The sequence below is a fragment of the Mesoplodon densirostris genome, chromosome 3, assembly GCF_025265405.1.
Source record: "Mesoplodon densirostris isolate mMesDen1 chromosome 3, mMesDen1 primary haplotype, whole genome shotgun sequence".
NCBI classification, from domain to species: Eukaryota; Metazoa; Chordata; class Mammalia; order Artiodactyla; family Ziphiidae; genus Mesoplodon; species Mesoplodon densirostris.
Window position 1 is genome coordinate 140,712,156 of NC_082663.1, and position 21,532 is coordinate 140,733,687.

Below are 21,532 nucleotides of genomic sequence, written 5' to 3' on the forward strand. Positions count from 1 at the left end.
TGTCTGAACCCTTGTTTTCAATTCTTTTGAGCCTCCTTAAATTTTGTACCCGCACCCTAGTCCTGGCCTTGAAGATTAGGCCTAGAGGTCTAGCTTCTAATTCTCCTGACCGGTCCACCAGGTCCTCCTCGCACACAGCCAGCTTGGGTCCTTCCTCCTCAACTCTCTTGCCCACCTTCAGAGTCCCCAGGGCCTCCCCCATTCCAGAGAGTTCTCAGAAACTGTAGTCTCCAGTGTTTCCCGGGCACTAGCTATGTCCTGGTGTCCTATGTGACAGGGTTATAGGGTGCCAGCCATCACCACCGCCGTGTGTTCTCACATGAGTGGCCTTGCTTTTCTGGCCTCAGTTTGCCCATCTGTGAGTGGAGTTGTCCTAAGGATTAACTAAAGCCGGAAGTGCCTGGTGTGTGTCTGCAGTAGTAGGCATGGGACATGACATTCATTCTGACTTGATCCTCTTCATTGATATTTTCATGCTCACCGAGAGCCTATGCTTCCTGGGCACCCCCTGTGACAGGTGCCATATGGGAGGAGGAGGTCTGTGCAGCCTCCCAGGGACTCAGGAAGGAGGTGATCCAAGCCAATGGGGCACCCAACTCTGTACCTGATCATCAGAATCCTTACCCAAGGTCAGGTTTGGGGACCAGCTTCCCTGCTGGGTGCTGCCACCTCTCTGCCTATGGAGATGGGTCTTGGGGGACTTCAAGCCACTGTGTGGTTGAGCTTCCTCCGCCCCTGAGTCCCTGTGTGGCCCAGGAAGGGACGGGTTGGGAGACTTCTGTCCACTTGGGGTTGGGGCAGGGACCAGGCCATCCCCACACCCTGTGAAATGTATATGCATGAAGATTTGTGGGGCATGGGCCCCAGACTTGGCTCTACAAGGGGCACACTCTCTGTCCCCTGACTCCTGCCCTTTCTACCCCCACTCCTTTCACTCCATCCCTCATCCTGGGTCTGCACTTGGCCACGCAACATGTTTGGATATGGCTCAGATGACATGGAAATAGTGACATGGAGTTTATTTTCAGGTTGTGCAGGACACGGGTGGGGCCAGGGCCTCTGGAGACCACCTGAGGCTCTGAGTTATCCACTCCAAGCCCTGTCAGTTCCAAGAGTCCCAGAAACTGGCCATCAACCCACCTTTTCCTGCTACCAGGCACCCCGACTGACAGAAGCACAGGTTGACACGCCTTGAGGACCTGCTATGCACAGGCCCCCGGAATGGCTCACACGGAGTCTCACGGCAGCCTTAGGAAGAGGGACCGCTTCCGTTCCCATTTTACAGACCAGGAAACTGAGACACAGAGCGGTGAAGCCCTCAGCCACAGGCCCACAGCCAGGAGTCTGGGTCCAGGCCTCCAGGTGCGTCCATGGCCCTGGGCTGCTCTGAGCTCCGCACGCACAGGTTTCAAATGCTCACAGCCCGGAAGGAGTCGCAGAGTCTGAGACTTGCACTATCAGCAGCATGGGGGTTACAGGACCTGGGTTCGAATCCTGGCTCTGATGCTCAATACTGGCCGTGGGACCCTTGGTGAGTCACTGCCCCTCTCTGGGCCTCGGTTTCCTCATCTGTAAAATGGACGGAGATGTTTAGAGAAACGCTGCCTGAGCTTTCCCCTCCCCTCCTGCCTATACCAGAATTTTATTCATTCTGGGCAGCTACATTTCCTTGTCTCATCTGTATTGAAGTGTGGCCACATGACTCTGTTCTGGCCAATAGGGTATAAGCAGAAGTGTCCCAAGGCATCCCAGGAAAACTTCCAAAATCTCCTGAGAAGTCCTGGCCTCTACCTTTCTCTCTGCGTGAGGAGGTAAAGGTTGGAGCCCTGGCAGCCATTTTGTGCCATGAGGCAACCTTGAGGATACAAGTCAGGGATGCTGTGAACTGAGAGAGAAATCAAATTATACTGTTACCGTGGTTGAGCCTGGAGCTATCTCTACAAGAGTCCTCTTCCTGCTGCCTGACACTAGGTCTCTATCCTTGATCTTTGGGCTCACACCAGAGTGGAGTCCTTCCCCGAACCCCCTGGCCTGTGGCTCAGGATGCTGCGCATCTCATGCGTGACCTCTTCCCAGTGCCCCTCACTGGCAGACAGTGTCCGGTGCATGCGGAATGCAGGCAGGCTGCCCTCTCGGCCTCCCCCTATGGCTGCAGGTGCTGTGGCAGTAACCATGGATCTGAGGGAGTCCCCAGGTTTTGGGCAGGCTGAGTAGGGGGTCCAGTGATGGGTACCCTGCTGGGGCTGAGCCCTGGGGCTGGCCTTGGAGACTTCAGCAGGGCAGACAGGGTCGTCTTCAAAGTGCGGTGGGGACAGCTCATGGAGGCCACGGCGGGTGGCCCGGGCGGCCCGGAGTAGAGTGTGGGTCAGCGCCGCCACCAGGACCAGAGCACCCAAGCCAAGGATGGCGGCAGCTGTTGCACCCGTCTCGATCTCGAAGAGAAGCAGGGCGTAGATGGACAGTGCTGGGGAAGGAAACGACTCTTATTCAATGTTTGTTCTCCAACCCCTGGGAGAGCTCCCCCAAATGGAGAGCAGTTATAGAAAATTGTACATTATGATAGGCACATAGACTAACTCATCTAACCCTTTCACACCCGACAAATACATCATCATCACATCTGTTTTACTATAAAATGGTAAATTGTGTGTTATGTGTACTTTACCACGATTGAAACAACTCACATCTCAGGCTTTCTGAATCTCTGTGATTGACCTTGAGTGAATCACAGTCCCTCTCTGGCCTCAGTTTGCTGATCTGAACAACAAGACAGTTGGCGGAGACTTCCCTGGTGGTCCAGTGGGTAAGACTCCGCCCTCCCAATGCAGAGGACCTGGGTTGCACCCCTGGTCAGGAAACTAGATCCCACACGCATGCCACAACTAAGGAGCAGCAACTAAAAATCCCTCATGCCACAACTAAAAAGATCCCACATGCCGCAACTAAGACCTGGCGCAGCCAAAATAAATAAATTAATTTTAAAAAAATCTTAAAAAACAAAAAAGACAGTTGGCGACCTGACCTTGAGGACCTGTACTGGTTCTCTGTTGCCCTGTCTGATGTCCAGTTGGCACCACCATTCTTTTTGGTGGGGACTGTCCTGTGCATTGTAGGACATTTAGCAGCTTCTATCCACCAGATACCAGTAGTAACCTCCCCCTGCCCTTGAGGACCTGTACTGGTTCTCTGTTGCCCTGTCCGATGTCCAGTTGGCACCACCATTCTTTTTGGTGGGGACTGTCCTGTGCATTGTAGGACATTTAGCAGCTTCTATCCACCAGATACCAGTAGTATCCTCCCCCTGCCCTATCATGACAACCAAAAATGTCTCCAGATGTTGATTGCCAAATGTTCCCTCAGGGGCAGAATCAGCCCCCATTGAGAAGTGCTGGTCCAGTCCCTACCCCTACCCTGGTCACTGGTCTAGAAGGACTGACCCACTACTCTGGCATCAGTGACATGTATGGTCCTAGGCCAATCAGAGCACTGCTTCCCCTGATTATAGTGATTGGTGCATGGCTATCACATGACCCAAGCTCAGCCAGTCAGAGTCAGCCCTGGGACCTTTGCTTGGCCTATGAGGACAGGGTTATTTTCTAACTGCAGCCATTAGGGAATTGGTAGGAGAGAAGCCCAGAGCTGATGGAGGACTTCTTGGCACTTTGTGGGCTGTTTTAATGCTTTCTCCAGCTCTGTACTCTTGCTTTTGAAGATGCCACAATGCATCATGTCTGATATATTAAGGCAAGGCCAAGGACTTTTTTTGCTTTAAACATTTAAAAAAAAATATTTTTATTTATGTATTTATTTGGCTGTGCTGGGTCTTAGTTGCAGCATGTGGGATCTAGTTCCCTGACCAGGGATTGAACCCAGGCCCCCTGCATTGGGAGCACAAAATCTTAGCCACTGGACCACCAGGGAAGTCCCTGCTCTAAACACTTTTGAAAGATCTTTATAACTATTATTTTGGCTCTGGTTAGCAATGAATGAATGATTGGCTGGACATGCTCAGGAATTCTTGCTGAGTGAGGTCACCTATCCTCAAAAAGAATCTAAATGGGAGCTGAACAAATCTTAATTTAATGCTTAATGAGGCTGACATAGTTACCTTTTTTTGCCCTTTGTGAGTTTTCTTGTATTTTAGAAGAAGAATATTTTATTCTCCAAGTCTCCAACATTTTTGTTGGCTTATGTAAAGGCTTGAGGTCATAGGTATTGTGTTGAAAGCGCTTACAGAGACAGGCATCTTTCTCAGGGCATGGCAGGTGATGAGATGAAGTGAGAAGCATTTCTGAAGACCTCATGTGAGTGCCTGGATCCAGCCACACCTGAGGCCAATAACCCCTGATCTTTTCAGATACACGAGTCACTCCATCCACTCTCCTTTTTAAAAAACTCACATCCCGAGCATTTTTGTTTGTTTGTTTGTTTTGTTTGTTTTTGGCCACGTGACACGTGGGATCTTAGTTCTTAGTTCCCTGGCCAGGGATGAACCCACGCCCGCTGCAGTGGAAGCGCAGAGTCTTAACCATTGGATCGCCAGGGAAGTTCCACACTTAATAAAATCCAGAGCATTTTATGAAGTCAAACAACAAGAGTTATGCAGGGTTCACTGCACTGTACATACAAATTCCCACAATGAACCCTAGGCTCATATCTCATAAATATATCTTTTAAATATATCTTGTAAACTTCGATTTCTCTATTGTGGTACTAAGGAAAGTCAGTAATAGCAAATCCTTTGTTTTTCGTCAGCTGATTTTTTTTTCTTCCAGTGAAACAGGTTGTTTATAGGGCTGCCAAGGATCTATGTATGATTCAGCGCTGAGTCTCCAGAACCAGCAACATATTTTTCAAGATTAGAACAAAATACAAGATGTCAGGAGTCTCTTTAAGAAAGGTGATGATTTGATTCCTTTACCAGCATGTGTGGGTGAGAGAATGTTGATCAAAGAAAAGTTATAAGTCGGGGAAGGAAAGACAGTGCAGTGTGTCCTTCTGGCACTCAGGTTATTAGTTTTTACTCTGCTTCATGTTTTGGGATTTAAAATTGCATTTCTGGTTTATGAAGCGTATTTTTTTTCTTAAGCCCTTCTTGAGCTGGATTCAGATATTTGTGAGCAAAACAGCTTTTGCTAAGGCCAACCTGTGAAACACTATCTCCAGAAACCACCAAGGACTTGGAAACTTTTATTCAAAGCAAATGTAGAAAACGGATGAATCAGAAGTGTTCTGAAGACAACTGCCATTTATGGAATCCCCACTGGGATCAGATGCCAGCCATGGGCTAAAGTGTAAGAGCCAAGAGTGAAACAGGCAGGCTGCCTCTGGAGCTGACCCCAGTTGTGCGGCTATTACCCCTGGTCACCCCAACCCAGGGCCCTACACCCCATGTTCTATCCTGAGCACGTACCTGCTAAGTAGACGGAGACCCCACAACAGAAGAGGCCGAGGGCCACGTGTCTGAGGAGGCGGCAGTCATAGAGAAACCAGTCAGACCTGGCAGGGACGGGGGCAGGAAGAAAATGGGCTCAGGAGGCAGAGCTGGTGGAATAAGGCTGGGGAGGAGAGGTAGGGGGAGTGGTCCAGCTTTGGGGAACTGGAGATCTATGTGAGGACCTAGCCATCCACTCATCTATCCCCCAACTCATTCATCCTTTACCATCCATCCGTCCCCATCAATTATTCAACCATACAGCCATCCATCCATTTAACCATGCTTTGTTCATCCATCCACCCATTTATTTAAACATCCATCATTATCCATTCATCCATTTGTCATCTGCCATCCATCCATCCATCCATCCATCCCCCACCCACCCATCCATCCATCGTCTATCTCCCAGTCACCATCCATCCCAGAGCAAACCAACCATCTGTCCATTCATCCATCCAGTCACTATCCATTCCATTCCCCTCCCCCAAAACCCATCCATATACATCAGTCCATTTGAACATCCAACACTAATGAAGCAGCTATTGTGTACAGACACTTGCTAAACATCTGACCTCCATTATTTTACAGACCATAAGCTTATTTGGGGGTGAGAAAACTGAGGCTAACTTGTTATCAGTGACAACAGAAACAGAGATTCCCAAAAGCTGACATGGATTGAGGACTTAGTTTTGAGCCCAGCCCCTTGCTAAGTGCTTCTGCTGTGTGCATGCCCTTCTCCAGTCCTGTGAGATCAGGAAAAGGAAGCTCTGAGAGCTTCCATCATCACTCACCTCCCACCAATACCACGGAAATGGCCTCCTCCCTGGTCTGCCTTCCAACTCCCCTCCTGACCCCTTTTCTGCACAGTGGCCACAGTGGGTTCTTTCAAACTTAAGTGGGTTCTTTCAAACTTAAGTCAGATCACATCCCTCCTGGCTCACAACTCTCTCAGTCAGAGTAAACCCAAGGTCTTCACCACAGCACAGGAAGCGCTATATAATCCAGTACCTCTTGAACTTCCTTGTTTGTCCGGTGGTTAAGACTCCGTGCTTCCACTGCAGGGGGGGCAAGTTCAATCCCTGGTTGGGGAACTAAGAGCACACATGCCACAGGATGCAGAAAAAAAAAAAATCCAGTACCACTCACTTCCTGGCCCTCATCTTCCATATCTACCCTTCAGCCACACCAATCACCTCTATCACCTTCTAACACCCTAAGCTCATTCCTGCTCCAGGGCCTTTGCACATGCTGTTCCCTCTGCCTGGATCACAGTCCCCCATATCTTCTGCCTCCTTTCCTCCCTCAAGTCTCAACACAGACCTCCCCTGATGGTCCCATCTCATCCCCCACCCTGTCCTCCTGCACCACATCACCCCATTTTCATCCATTTCCGGCATTCATCACCATTTGACATTACTGATATGTTTTGTATCTTCATTATCTGTGTCCCCATGAAGGTGGGTCCAGGTCCGCCTGGTTCCTGCTGGGTCGCCAATACCCAATGGTCGGCTCAGTCCCCGGCAGATGCCCAACACATATTTGTCAACTGACAGAACGCATGCTTTTCAGCACCCCTTGAACTCTTAGATGGAGGGTGCACAGTTCGGATGGGATCAAATGGTGGAATTTCCCATCCGCTCAAATCCATGGAATCTTGGACAAGGATCCCAGCTCCCCTCCCCCAGCATCCTGGAAGGAAACACTCAGATATGGGACAGCCAAGTCCTTGGCTCAAGGAAGGTTCCTCACTCCACATGCACCCGCCGGCCGCCCTGTCCAGTGCCCATATCCCCGAGCTCAGGTGCCTGACAAGGAACCCCACCCAGGGCCAGGGCACATGTTCTGGCTCTACCAGATTCAAGTTCAAATCCAGCCCACCCCCTTCCAATCCTGGCAGCCTAGAGAGAGCAAACTCTTTTTAACACACTGTTAAAAAGGGAGATAATAACAGCACCAGCCACCCAGGGGGGCTTCACTGTGCTAATCCACATTAAGTGGGGGGTACCTAGAGCTTAGGGTTCCATAAATGACAAACGCTATCAACACTGGGGCTAACTGACCCCAGGCCCTCTCTGAGCCTGTTTCCACATCTTTGAAAAGGGGGTCCCAGCTGTAGTTGTACCTGCTGTAAATTTTCAACGAATATAGGATGGAGCGAGTGATGGATGGAGAGAAGGAGAAAGAGATGGAGGGAGGGATGGAAGAAAGGAGGAAGGGAAAGATGGATGGAGGGAGTGAGGAAGGAAAGCTCTCCCCCAACCTGAGGCCCAGAGAAGGGCAGCGGCTCCCCCGGGCTTGTCCAGCCCCCAGCCGGGCAGAGGGGCCGGTCCTCCTACCTGCCGGGGCCCGGTCCCCGCGCCATCTCGGCGCCCAGGTGGCCGCAGAGCGCGGCGAGAAGCAGGCAGGTGAGACCCAGCACCAGGGCGAGCGCGGCGAGCGCGGCTGCCAGCGGCAGCAGCGCCCCGGCCGCGTCCTCCGGCAGCCCAGGGCCGGCGCCCAGCTCCGGGCCCACCCCGTCGATTCGCGGTCCTCGAAGCTCCGCGCGGCCCGCCTGCAGCTGGAACAGCAGCTGCGCGCCCAGCGCCGCCAGCACGGCCGCAGGGATGCCCAAAAGGATCATCGCGGCCAGCACCCGGCCGCCGTACGACCTGGCCATGGAGGGGTCCTGCGGGCCTATGGGACAGTTGAGGACAGAGATTTTAGGGGGCAGGGGAGTTGAGGGGCGTCCGAGGGCCCTCGGCGGTCCAGAGGGGGCGGGGCCGCAGGGGGGGGTTCTGAATATTGTCGGGGCCGCAGAGGGCTCGGGATGCCAGTCGCGGTGAGGACGAGAAAGCTCTGGGAAAACTTGAGACAAAGTCTTTTCTTTCTCTGTGAGCGACAGCTCCTGGCCTCAGAGTTCTGGAGGGGCGTGGCCGGAGAGGGGCGGGGCGAAGAAGGGGCGGAGGCGGTCCCACGTGGGATAAGGGCGCAGTGGCGGGATCCAGAGAGCCTCACAGATCCATAAACTCATTCAAGTGCCCCATTTTCCCCTCCCGCTGCCCCAAGCACCCGTTTCATTGCTGTCTTTTAAGAAAGAAAAGAAACTTGAACAAATTTTTAAATAATTCGCTCTGATATGTGGTCTCTCCCCGCGAATCCGGCAATTGGCTGGAATGTCCCCTCTGCTCACCTTCTTTCAAGGCTTTTCAGAAACGTCAGTCACCTCAGAGAGGCCCTCCTGCACCCCCTCCCCAAGCAGCACACCTGTCCTTCGCTGCTAGTCTTTGTTCTTCCCACGGCACATTTTGGGGGATATTATTTATTTATTTTTAAGTTTTAAAAATTGAGGTGAAATTTACATGACATAAAATTAACCATTAGAGGGGCTTCCCTGGCGCAGTGGTTGAGAGTCCGCCTGCCGATGCAGGGGACACGGGTTCGTGCCCCGGTCCAGGAGGATCCCACATGCCGCGGAGCGGCTGGGCCCGTGAGCCATGGCCGCTGAGCCTGCGCGTCGGAGCCTGTGCTCCACAACGGGAGAGGCCACAACAGTGAGAGGCCCGCGTACCGCAAAAAAAAAAAAAAAAAAAAAAATTAACCATTAGAAAGTGGACAATTCAGTGGTATTTAGTACATACACAACATTGTGCAACCATCACCTCTATCTAGTTCTGGAATTTCCATCCCCCCCCCCCATTAGCAGTCACTTCCCATTCCCCCCTCTCAGCCCCTGGTAACCACAAATCAATCTACTTTCTGTCTCTATGGATTTGTCTTTTCTGGACATTTCATTTAAAGAAAACCAGACGATATGTGGCCTTTTGTGTCTGGCTTCTTTCCCTGAGCATAAGGTTTTTAAGGCTCATCCATGTTGTAGCACGTGTCAGTGCTTCATTCCTTTTTTTTTTTTTTAACATCTTTATTAGAGTACAATTGCTTTACAATGGTGTGTCAGTTTCTGCTTTATAACAAAGTGAATCAGTTATACATATACAAATGTCCCCTTCCCTCTTGCATCTCCCTCCCTCCCACGCTCCCTATCCCACCCCTCTAGGTGGTCACAAAGCACCAAGCTGATCTCCCTGTGCTATGTGGCTGCTTCCCACTAGCTATCTATTTTATGTTTGGTAGTGTATATATGCCCATGCTTCATTCCTTTTTTATGGCTGAATAACATTCCATTGTATGGGTGGACCACATTTACTTTACTCATTCATCTGTTGATGGACATTTGGGTTGTTTCCACCTTTTGTCGATTGTGAATAGTGCTGCTATGAACATGCACATACAACGATTTGTTTGAGTCCTGTTTTCATTTCTTTTGGGTCTATACCTAGAGTGGAATGGCTGGGTTATATGGTAACTCTCTATTTAACTTATTGGAGAACTGCCTGTTTTCCACAGCGGTTGCACCATTTTACATTCCCACCAGTAGTGCACCAGGCTTCCAATTTCTTCATTTCCCTTCCAACACTTGTTATTTTCTGTTTTTTTTTTTAATAACCATTCTACAGGGTGTGAATGGGTATCTCATTGCAATTTCGATTTGCATTTCCATAATAACCACTGAAGTAGGGTGTCTTTTCATGCCCTTGTTGGCTATTTGTGTATCTTCTTTGGAGAAATGTCTCTTCGTATCCTTCGCTCATTTGGATTGTTTGTCTTCTTGCTTTCCTGTAGCACTTTACATCTCTGGCAGCGCACCGTTTTCCCACTGTGTGTGTCCCGGTAGTGGGGGAGGGGTGGCTGCTCCAGACCGCAGAATGTCTGCTTCAAGTGTCCACTGCTGTGTCCCCTTTGTGTCTGGGTCTGCACCTCGCACACAGTAGGTCCTTAATAAATGCTTGTTGCATGCATGAGTGAACGGATTGCTTTGTACTCCTGCTCTGTAATTCTTGCAAAGTTTGAAATATCAAAACTGAAAATGGTTTCAAAGTTAACACATTCCTGATAGATCCAGAATATAAGAGTGGATGAGGTCGACATGGCCTCCTGCAAGCAGGGCTCTGTCTTAATGCATTTGGGCCTAAAAGACAGCATAGTCATCACCTAGGCTTTACAGATGAGGAAACTGAGACACAGAGAGGTTAAGTAGCTCCCTAGGTCACACAGCAAACACAGACAGCCTGGCTCCCACCCACTGCTTTATATTGCTTCACAGAAATGTTATAGATCCCACTGGTTTTGAATTTCCAGGTCTCTTCTCTAATTTGGGGAGCCATTTTTTTCAGGTTTCGAAATTTTGGGGTCTTCTGGGAAAAGTTTGTGGGCCTTGAGCCCTCAGCCCAGTGCCTGATGGGTAAAATGACCCTAGGGGAGAGAACAGGGTGACCCTTCAGCAACAGGTGGCTTCTTCCTTTGCTGTGTGGCTTTGGGTAAATCCCTTAACCTCTCTGGGCCTCCTCATCTATAACAGGAATCAGTTTATTCATTCATTTATTCACCAGGCTTTGGTCCAACACACCCAGCCTTTTTCATCATCGCCAAAGTTAGAGTGAATTTTCCATGTTTTACAGGTAAGAAAAAGTCTCACATTGGGATAGCTGGGGCTCAGTGATTTGTTTGGAACAGAGTCCTTGCTCTGTTCTGGTTGTTGGGGATACACAGATGTAAGATAGTGGCATTTATTCATTCGACAAACATTGATGGGGACCCGTGCCCCCCTGGCTCTGGGGACCCAGTGGTGACAAAGGCAGGTCCAGCTTGCCCTTCTGGGGAGGAGGTGAAAACACACGTTAAACCAGCCAAATAAAGGGACAATTCCATGCAATGGCCAAAGGTCATTACAGCCCTCTCTTAGACTTCACAATTATTTGATGGAGGCTGGGGGGTGGTGTCACAGATACCACGACCTGACACCCCTTTGAATATGGGGGTGATTCTCTGGTTTGGGGGTGTCTGGCTTCAGTTTGGAAATTTAACCCTGCAAGTTGGCAACACTCTGTAGGTGACACTCTGAGAGTGATCTTGTCTGCCTTGGCCAGATGCCAAGCTGTCCCTTCCTCACCTTAGCTGTGACGAGCAGGAGTAGAGATGGGGATGGGAGGTTTGATCCCTATCTACCAGGAGGGAGACTCAGAGACGGCCAGTGACCTGCCCACATCACACAGCCCGACAGGACAGGGAGCGGACTTCCCTACCTCACTGCCCAGGGGGCAAAACCTGGCCACTCGCATTCCGTGCTGGCTGAAATAATAGTAAAGATATTGATGGGTTGTGTGTCCTGTGGTTTGCTCTCGGGAAGGATGTTTTTTAACTTCTTTTAAAGGCTGTCGGTGAGCCAGCGACCTAAGAATTTAAGAGCCATTATCGCACAGGATTTAACACAACCATTTCACAGACAGGCCTAATTAAGGTCCATGAAGGGCAAGATGTGTCTGGAACCAGAGCAGGTGGCATCACCGACCTGAGCCTCAATTTCCTCACCTGGAGATTGGGGGTTAGGGGTGAGCAAGAAATGAGGCACTTGTCCAGTCCCTAGGCCTCTAGGGCCTCCCAAATCCCGGAGTCGCACCGTCCTCCTAGCACACCCTCTCCGGAGACTGGGAACAGGTGTGGACTGCACCTCATTTGCATGTTTGGCCCCGCCCCGAGGACGCGCCTCCCCATCTCGCCGCCAGGCGGCGCCAGAGGCAAAATGAAGAGGTTCGTGCGCGGAGCGAGCTCCGGCTCTGGGTCCTTGGCTGACCTGCCAGGTAGGACCTTGCCTTATTGTCATTTTCCAGAGGAAAGAAAGGAGGCTTAGAAAGGGGAGGTGACTGTCCTACAGCGGGGAAGGGGCTCCAGACTAGAGTCTTTGATTTCTATATTCTGCTGTCTCCCTCGTGAATCCGCAGGGTTCACCAGGGACAGGGAGTCTCTGAGCCCTCGCTGAAGGTCCTGCACCCAGCGCACACGGCACCAAATATTGAACTGCATCCCGTGCAAACTACAAATCTGTTGTTAAAAGGTTGCTGTCGTTTTGCGCATGAAGCATGTGAACAACGCCATTTAGTGCACGGTGGGCCGAGCGTTCTCAGCACCATCATTTGATTTTAGTTTGCATTTTCCCATTTTGGAACTTGTAACCACCCCTCGTCCCCAAGTCTTAAAAATATTTCTAGAGGCCCTTGAAAAGCTCTCCCTGCTTCACCACCCCGGCCGGAAGACTCAGACATGCCGCTGGAGAACCAAGACAGGTCCTGGGTCTGCCAGGTCCTGGCGGGGGGGGCGGTAGGGAGGCCTCACACAGAAACCTCCGTCATCGGCCCTGCGCTAGGTCTCACCCTCCACCTGTGGCGGGGGTGGGGGCGTCCGAACTACCTCAGGTCCCGCGCTCCTTCTCCCCCGCCATCTCATTACACAGCCCCTCGCCCTCGATCAATCCTGAGGGTGTGGAGAGTGGGCCACAAAAAGACCCTTCCTGCTCCCCACTTCTCGGCCTTTACTCTGCATCCGGGGAGCTCAGAGCAGCTCCACCCTCACCGCCCCTCTGCTCTTCGGGCTGGGCTCAGAATACAGACCGCCTCCCCAGCCCGCGGCTCCGGCCTGACGCTACGTCCCCTCCCTCCTCCTGGCCTGAACTCTGAATGGTCCCCTCACCTCACCCCGCCCCCACTTCCGACCCGCTGGGGCTCATCAGAGATTCTGCTTGCTCTAACCGTCAGCCTTCCACCATGGGGCCTCAGAACAGCCCCCCGGTCCCGCCCACTACCGGGAGGTGGTGGGGGTGGGATGAGGGCTTATCACAGACTCGCCCCTGTCTGTCTGTTCTCTCCTACCGGAGGGTTCAGAGCAGACCTCACCCCCTAGCCCCACCCACCCCGGGGCGGGGGGGAGGACTCCTCATAGACCCGCCCCTGTCTGTTCTCTCCCACCAAAGGGATCAGAACAGCTCGCTTCCGCCCCGGCCCCGCCCCCGCCCTCCTCTTGGGGATTTCATCATGGAACCCCCAGTCCGGTCCACCCCTCCAGGGGTCAGAACAGCCCCACTGACCCGCCCTCGGCCCCGCCCTCCTGCCCGGGGCCGCCCCCTCTACCCAGGCCTCGTAAGCCTCGCGCAGCCGGGTCCACTCGGTACTTGCGGCGGCGTAGTGGTTCGGTGAGGCTCCGCGGCGCGGGGTCTTCCAGGTCCTCTGGCAGCAGGAAGCTGCGGTCCAGCACCTCAGCCGCCTCTTGCCAGTTGGCGAAGCAGGCAGGGCCCAGGCGCCGGATCTCGTCGGCCGCGTCGAGCGTGAGCACATCCCCATTCGGCTTGAGCACCACGACCGCCGGCAGGCGCTCCACGGAGAACCGGCGCCCGAGGTCCCTGCGGGGCGGGCAGGTCAGTCCGGTCGGACCCTCGTCCTTGACCCTATGCGAAGGAGCCCCACATCCCTTCTCCCAGTACTTACTGAGCTCCTTCTGTGTGCACTGTCCCATGCCGGCCTCTGGGGATGCCCAGGAACCAGAACAGGCCAGGCCACACTGGCCTCCGGGCTTTGGCTCCAACACCCCAGACATGCTCCCACCACAGGGCCTTTGCACTGGCCATGTCCTCTGCCTGGAGCACTCTCCCCAGACATCTGCGGATTAAGACCCTGTATGCTGCAGACACCTAAGCTTAAATCTCAACGCCTCTCTTTCTCTCTGCTGATGTGCGGCTCTCAGCATCCAACACACTGCATAGTTTATTTCTCCTGTTTGTCATTTTCTCCCACCATAGAAAGTAGCTTCACTAGGACACGGATTTCTGTCTCTATTCACGAATGTCCCCAGTGCCTGAAACAGTGCCGGGCACAGAGTAGATGCTCAGGAAATGTGTGTGGGATGAATAAACACTGACAGATTTAATAAAGAGATACTAAACTGAGTAAAGGACTTATGGTCAGAGAGGACCTCTCTAAGGAGGTGACCCTGGAGCTGAAATCTGCAGGAAGAGGAAGGGGAGAACTGGGGAAAGTTTTCCCATGCAGAGTGCACAGCTGGTGCAAAAGCCTGAAGGTCAGAGGGAGATTGGAGTGCAGCATTGATCATAAAGGCCCTGCAGGGCCATGGTAAGGAGTTTTTGATTTTGTTTTCTGTATGAGAGACAGCCAGTGAAAAGCCATCCACAGGAGACCCCTAGACCAAATCTCCCATCTAGGCTAAAACCCCACACAGTCATCATGAAGTCAAGTAGGCTACCAGACTGGGCCCATCACCCATGATTCTTAACTTCCACCCACGGGGTTCTTGGGTGGCCCTTTTCCAGGCCTCCTTACAGAGGCACATAGTATTGATACTTGCAAAATCCCACAGGAGTAAGTTGCCAGACTTAGCAACTAGAAATACAGGACACCCTGTGTGAATGAATTTGAACTTCATGTAAACAACAAATAACTTTTTATAAGTATGTTCCTGCATTACGTGGGACATAGTTATACTCAAAAATTCTTCATTGTTACATGAAATTTATATTCAACTGGGTGTCCTGTATCTTATCTGGCAACCCTGTGTGTGGGAGGGGTAGGGGGTGGGGACTCGCTCACTCTGTCTGGATACTTGCCTGGGTGAAGGTTTTGTTGAGAGGACCCTGCCTCAAACAAGGTCAGTGTTTGGCTATGATGCCCTTACAGCTGGCATTTCTTCCCCCGGGGGGGGGGGAATGTTCACCATTTGGGGAAAAGAACCTCCTCAGCTGCAGAAGGCTGTGGGAGTGAGCAAGTGTGCCAACTCTGATAATGTTGGGTGGGGATGAAGGTCTCCATGACCAGAAACTTCTAAGTTTTGTAACAAAATTGATGACATCAGTAAAATGTCACAAAGTCTGCAACTCACTTTGAAATGGTTCAGCACAAACTCCACGTGCATGGAGATAAAGCAAATGGCAAAAATGCCCAAGGGTTTCATTGTGTGCTCCTTCCAACTTTTTGGTATCTTTGAAATTTTTCTTTTTTTTTTCCTTTGGCCATGCCACACGGCTTGCAGGAAACTTTTCATAGTAAAAAAAATTGGGGCTTAAAAAGAATGAGGGGCTTCCCTGGTGGCGCAGTGGTTAAGAATCCGCCTACCAATGCAGGGGACACGGGTTCAAGCCCTGTTCCGAGAAGATCCCATATGCCGCAGAGCAACAAAGCCCGTGTGCCACGACTACCGAGCCTGCGCTCTAGAGCCTGTGAGCCACAACTACTGAGCCTGCATGCCACAACTACTGAAGCCCACACACCTAGAGCCCGTGCTCCAACACAAGAGAAGCCACCGCAATGAGAGGCCCGGGCACTAAAACGAAGAGTAGCCCCCTGCTCGCCACAGCTAGAGAAAACCCGCGCACAGCCACAAAAACCCAACACAGCCAAAAATAAGGAAATAAAATATAAATAAATTTATAAAATAAATAAATAAAAAGAATGAAAGTCTCACTGTTGAAAAGGGGAAAGTTTGCAAATAGCCACAAACGATCACACAGTTTATTGGGCAGCTCCTTGGACAGATTGAACTCAACCATCTCTCTCTCTCAGCTCCAGTGCCCTCCATGGCTCCCAGCTACTCTGAGGATCACATCCACACTCATTAGGTGGCATTTGGGGCGCTGCTCCACAAGCTGCCTTCTTACTCCTGGTATTACTGTTCCTTGAATTGGCTGTTCTTTCTCTAAAATCCTCCGAGCCTTTGTCTGGGTTATGTCCTCTGCCTGGAAACCCTTCCCTTTCCTCACTCTTTACCCTCCTATCCTCCTTGTCCTTGGTGTGTGTGTGGGGGTGTCTCTCTTAAAAGCCATTTCCTCTGGGAAGCATCCCCTGACCCCCAAATCTCAGCAAGGTCTCCCCATGATATTTTCACATGACATCCTCCCTTTGTCCTTGGGAACTACTGCAGTTCTTTATTATGCATTTATCTGAGTGTTTGAGTCTTTGTTTCACGTTTGTGCTCGCCCCTTCCCAGGTTGTAAACTCCCCAGGGAGCTGGATGGAAATGGGCATAGGTACCCTTCCCCTGCCCCTCCCCCCAGTTCTCTGTTCTGATTGGCCCACAGAGGGTGCTCATCAACTTCAGATGGAACAGATAGGTCAGTAAACAAATACTTCACTTTCAGCAGAAAGAGCCCCTCCTCCAGGAAGCCCTCCCTGACCTCTCCTCTCACCTCACCTCCTCAGGTCATCCTCGAAGGGCAAGAAGAGCCACTTCTTGGGCATGTCCCTGAGGAACAGGTCCTGCTGCTCCTCTGTCGAGTCCTGGGACACGTACACCAGGGCCAGCTGGGCTGCCCGCAACACGTAGAACTCATCCGTGAGCCGCACAAAGAAGTCCCTGAGGATGGGTGCAAAGGCCTGGCACTTCGGGCACGAGCCTGCACCAAAGAACAGCAGCACCAGTCGGTTTTCCAGCCGGCGGCTGAGCTCAGCTTCCGTGTCCAGCTCATCCTGGTCACTGTTGTTTCGGATCAGGACACGGCCAGAGAACAGGCAGGCCATGGCAACCCTGGCTGGGTGCTGGGGACAGGGCACAAGGACCTTGTGTGACCCCGAGCCTGCTGGCTGGCTGCTGTCCCAGGATTAGGAATTTTTAGGAGGCCAGTTTAGAACCTCACTAATCTGCCTAACCTCGACCTGATTCTTTGCTGCCTCTGAGGGCAGGGGGCCAGCTGCTCATGGGCCTGTCTCAGCAGACAGCTGCTAAGGCATTAAAAACACAGACTGACATACTGGTGTGAAAATATTTTGTTAAATTGTGATGTAAAAAGATACGTGCTTCTTCATGAATGCATTCGGTAATCCTAAATCACAGGGCTCGACTAATTAATAGCTGTGATTTCTAAGTTGACATGAGCATAAATGATATTTCAAGGTGTCTGCCTGCCATGACCAGGATGTCCTGTGAAATTATCTTTGATTTACACGGGTGACAAAGTCACAGAGCTGGCCAATATCTGCCTTTATTTTTTTTTTTGCGGTACGCAGGCCTCTCACTGTTGTGGCCTCTCCCGTTGCGGAGCACAGGCTCCGGACGCGCAGGCTCAGTGGCCATGGCTCAGGGGCCCAGCCGCTCCGCGGCATGTGGGATCCTCCCAGACCGGGGCACGAACCCGTGTCCCCTGCATCGGCAGGCGGACTCTCAACCACTGCGCCACCAGGGAAGCCCCCAATATCTGCTTTGATAGGACATGAGAAAACATGCTAAATTCCAGTTAGAAATTAATAAGAATAAACTTTTTTTTCTTCCCTTTGCCCTCCTGAATTCTGTCTGAACAGCCCACCTTAAGATTCCATGGTGAGTAAGGGTGAAAATCATGGTCACAATATTTTACAGCCCTCTCCCACCAAGCGCTGGGAACTAGTTCTCCTCTCCTTGAAGCCAGGTTGGCTTCTAACTTGCTTTGACTGATAGAATGTGGTGGAAGGTGTGAGTTCGCAGGATAAGCCTTATTCTCACCTCCCACTTTCACTCTTTCGGAATGTGGCCTCCAGACGCCCCATGTAAGGAAGCTGATCTAGCCCAGAGGTTGGCAAACTTTTTATGTAAAGGACCAGGGAGTAAATATTTTTTAGGCCAGAGTCTCTGCTACAACTTTGAATTTCTCTTATTGTGCAAAAGCATCTCTAGACAATATGTAAATTAATTTATGTGTCTGGGCTCCAATAAACTCTATGTACAGACACTGAAATTTGAATTTCATAGGATTTTCATGTCGTGAGACATCAATCTTTCAATTTTGTTTTCAACCGTTTAAAAATGTAAAAACCATTCTTAGACCACAGTGCGCAGGATTTGGCCTGCGACGTGTTCTAGCCTATTGGTTGAGAGGCCACATGGAAGAGAGCTAGATGCCCAGCCAACAGCTAGCACCAACTGCCACACGTGTGATCTTCCAGCCCAGCCACTGACAGAATGTAGCACAGTGACTGTGCCAGGTGAGACCAGCAGAGGGACTGCCCAGGTGTTACTGACCAGGGTTCTTGGCCTCCTTAATCAACAGAAATTGATCAGAGGCCAGACAAGAAGTTCAGGCAAGGCTTTACTGGGGTCCCTGCTGCAGGCCCCTACTTGCAGAACAAGTAACAGTTTCCCTGGCTGGCTTGCTTGCTGAAGTGGGGGCGAGCTGGTTCCTTATACAGGGTGAGGGGAGGGGTGTGTCCAGGGGTTGGGCCGGAGGGGCGGCTTTGGTTTGCCCACCCTTTGGTGGTGGTGTGTGCAGGGGGCATGCGCAGTACCCTGCTTTTGCTCCCAGTTCTTCAGAAGTGGCAGTTGGGGCTTTTTGGTCTTTTTGTATCTTGTCCATAGTTTGCCCCAACTGTGCGTGCAAGCAGTTCTTTTTAGTCCCTTATAGTTTCTTTGTACTAATATTTTGTTGCTTGAGGAGACTTTTGTCCAGGTGCAAGCACTGCAGCAAAGGGTCCCAGGTCCCAGGTCCCAGACTGTCTCACAGGCAACCCATGGGATCCTGAGAAATAGTTGATTAGCCTTGTATGAAGCCACTCAGTTTAGGGTGATTTGTTATACAGCAACAGGTAACCAGAACACCGGGTCTTGAGGACTTTTCTGGACCTAGGGAGACGTGAGAGACGGAAAGAAACTTAGTATTAGCTTTAAACAATAAAAAAACCCACGAAATCCTCATTCTCAAGAGTTTAACCTACCTTGTCAAGGCTTTGTGGGTGGGCCCACCCCTGATGGGTCCACCTTTCATTCTGATAGGGATAGAGTAAGATACTTACACAGCTAGAAATCCCACTAGAGGAAGATAGATAGAGAGGGACTTCAGGAGATCACCGTAAACTAGACACCAACCAGGAAATGCCCAGGTCATCTGGCAGCTAAACAATCAGAACATTTTGAAACTAAACACTTACTTAGGCCACTACCACAGAAAAAATGGATACAAGACCTGCATTTGGCTTTGTGAGGTCTGTAAGATAACCTGCCCTGAAAAACTGCATTCCTGCACGTAGCTTACAGAGGAATATGGGGGAAAGGTGAAAGAAACTGGGGGAAAGGTGAAAGAAACTAGGGGAAAGGTGACATTATACTGAAACCTGAGATGAACTAGCATATTTTAGTATATGTTACCACCTTTTTACTAATAGATTGGGTTGGCCAAAAAGTTCGTTCTGGTTTTTCTGTAAGAGGCTATGGAAAGCTCCAAACGAAATTTTTGGCCAACCCAATACATATGATTTAAGTAGCGCTATGACAGTGCCAGTTAGACCATACAAGCTTAAAGGAGGAGCTAATGAGGTAAGCCTTGACATCTACCCAAGAATGAGGAAGAAGGGGGTCTTCTTCCCTACCTACTTTTTCTTTGATTATGAAAATGTAGCCACTTTTGTTCTCAGGACAAGCAGAGCTCTCTTGCCTGCCTGCTTGTATCCTTCACAAGAGTCCTATACTATTAAATCCACTTCTTGGCACCTCCCTGGTGGTACGGAGTGGGTAAGACTCCACACTCCCAATGCAGGGGGCCTGGGTTCAATCCCTGGTCGGGGAACTAGATCCCACATGGATGCCGCAACTAAGAAGTCCGCGTGCTGCAACTAAGAAGCTGGCATGCCGCGCAACTAAGAAGTTCTCATGCTGCAGCTAAGACTGGCGCAGCCAAAAAAAAACCCACCCCACTTCTTACCTATCATTTTGCCTCTCGTTGAATTCTCTCTGCACCAAGACACAAGAACTTCAGTAAGCCCTGAGACCAGGCGTGAAGTTTCAGCTGGGAGATTGTGGGTTCAAGTCCCATCTGCCAGAGACTGTGGGTTGGAGTCCCATCTGAGGTGTGCGGTTTCAATTCCGTTTAATATTTCCTGGTTAGATTTTCCTCTCTCTGCCAGAACCATGGGAAGTCCCAATTTACTGTGAATTCAAGAGATTACTGAAAGCAAAATTATCTCAACAATGGAGAACTCTTCTAAGATGTTTACAAGGTACGAAAATAAAGGGAAACCTCACAAAAATGGAGTTGGGAGGCCAGAGGGGGAGCTCTCATGCAGTATTACTTAAGGTCAATTACAGGAAGAACTGTCAATTACAGGCTCCAACAGAAGAATCATCAATAGTAAGGAATCACCAATTACAGGCACCAGAAGAAAGGATGTACATGGCATCTCCTACAGAAAATCAACTACCCCAGGAACTCAGCCAATGAGAAACTCTCATCACCCTGAACACTCACTTTTCTCGAGTGGATTTTCCTTCCAAACAATGCCTCTCAGCTTCTTCCTTTTTCCTTTTTTTTTTTTTTTTTTTTTTTTTTTTTTGCGGTACGCGGGCCTCTCACTGTTGCGGTCTCTCCCGTTGTGGAGCACAGGCTCCGGCCACGCAGGCTCAGAGGCCATGGCTCACGGGCCCAGCCGCTCCGCGGCATGTGGGATCTTCCCGGACCGGGGCACGAACCCGTATCCCCTGCATCGGCAGGCGGACTCTCAACCACTGCGCCACCAGGCAAGCCCCCTTTTTCCTTTTAAGTAATTTTTTTTATTTTAATTTTTATCTATTTTTGGCTGCATTGGGTCTTCTTTGCTGTGTGCGGGCTTTCTCTAGTTGCGGCGAGTGGGGGCTACTCTTCATTGCGTTGGGTGGGCTTCTCTTGTTGTGGAGCACAGGCTCTAGGCACACGGGCTCAGTAGTTGTGGCTCGTGGGCTCTAGAGCGCAGGCTCAGTAGTTGTGGCACACGGGCTTCGTTGCTCCACGGCATGTGGGATATTCCCGGACCAGGGCTCGAACCCATGTCTCCTGCATTGGCAGATGGATTCTTAACCACTGCGCCACCAGGGAAGCCCCCCTCCTTTTTCTTTATAAAATAATGTTCCTCTCCTTTTTGTTGTCATTGTTGTTGTTGGACTTGTCTATGGGTTTCGCTGTAGGTTACTTGTCCTGAATTGTAATTCCATGCTGTTTCTCCATAAACCCATCTTTGCTGGTAAAATAACTTTTATTTTTCAGGTCAACATAGGTGCCAGGCTTGTGTGCTCAGAACAGCCCTACAAGGCCTGTATGGTTTTACTCCCTTTTGCAGGTGAAGCACAGAGCCTGGGAGAAATCAGCCAGCAAATGACGTCTGTCAGGCTGCAGAGTCCATTCCAACTTAACTGGGCCTTTCAACTATCCCAGAATTTCCAAACTGTAGCCCCCTTGCAGTTGGAGCCAGGTCATTCTCTGTGGTGTGGGGCTGTCCTGGACATTGCAGG

The 21,532-nt window shown here is 50.8% G+C and overlaps 2 protein-coding genes across 2 annotated transcripts; both read right to left on the reverse strand.

Annotated features, from left to right (window-relative positions):
• Window positions 1-1,994: 1,994 nt before the first annotated feature.
• On the reverse strand, window positions 1,995-8,093 carry TMEM221 (transmembrane protein 221). Its single transcript, XM_060092147.1, has 3 exons — window positions 7,774-8,093; window positions 5,414-5,499; window positions 1,995-2,464 (listed from the first exon to the last, which is right to left on the reverse strand). Exons 1-3 carry the CDS (start codon window positions 8,091-8,093, stop codon window positions 1,995-1,997), a joined length of 876 nt encoding a protein of 291 aa, XP_059948130.1.
• Window positions 8,094-13,372: 5,279 nt separating this feature from the next.
• Window positions 13,373-16,827, reverse strand: NXNL1 (nucleoredoxin like 1). Its single transcript, XM_060092148.1, has 2 exons — window positions 16,502-16,827; window positions 13,373-13,703 (listed from the first exon to the last, which is right to left on the reverse strand). The coding sequence occupies exons 1-2, from the start codon at window positions 16,825-16,827 to the stop codon at window positions 13,373-13,375; spliced, it is 657 nt and encodes a 218-aa protein (XP_059948131.1).
• Window positions 16,828-21,532: the final 4,705 nt, after the last annotated feature.

Bases quoted from the DNA above. Each gene is read 5' to 3' on its own strand.
- TMEM221 (XM_060092147.1), bottom strand. From the start codon at position 8,093: ATGGCCAGGTCGTACGGCGGCCGGGTGCTGGCCGCGATGATCCTTTTG. The intron at 5,500-7,773 runs GTAGGAGGACCG...CGTCCCTGCCAG, and splicing joins CGGGGACCGGGCCCCGGCAG to GTCTGACTGGTTTCTCTATG. The intron at 2,465-5,413 runs GTACGTGCTCAG...TTCCTTCCCCAG, and splicing joins GGTCTCCGTCTACTTAGCAG to CACTGTCCATCTACGCCCTG.
- NXNL1 (XM_060092148.1), bottom strand. From the start codon at position 16,827: ATGGCCTGCCTGTTCTCTGGCCGTGTCCTGATCCGAAACAACAGTGAC. The intron at 13,704-16,501 runs GTGAGGTGAGAG...CCCGCCCCGCAG, and splicing joins TTCGAGGATGACCTGAGGAG to GGACCTCGGGCGCCGGTTCT.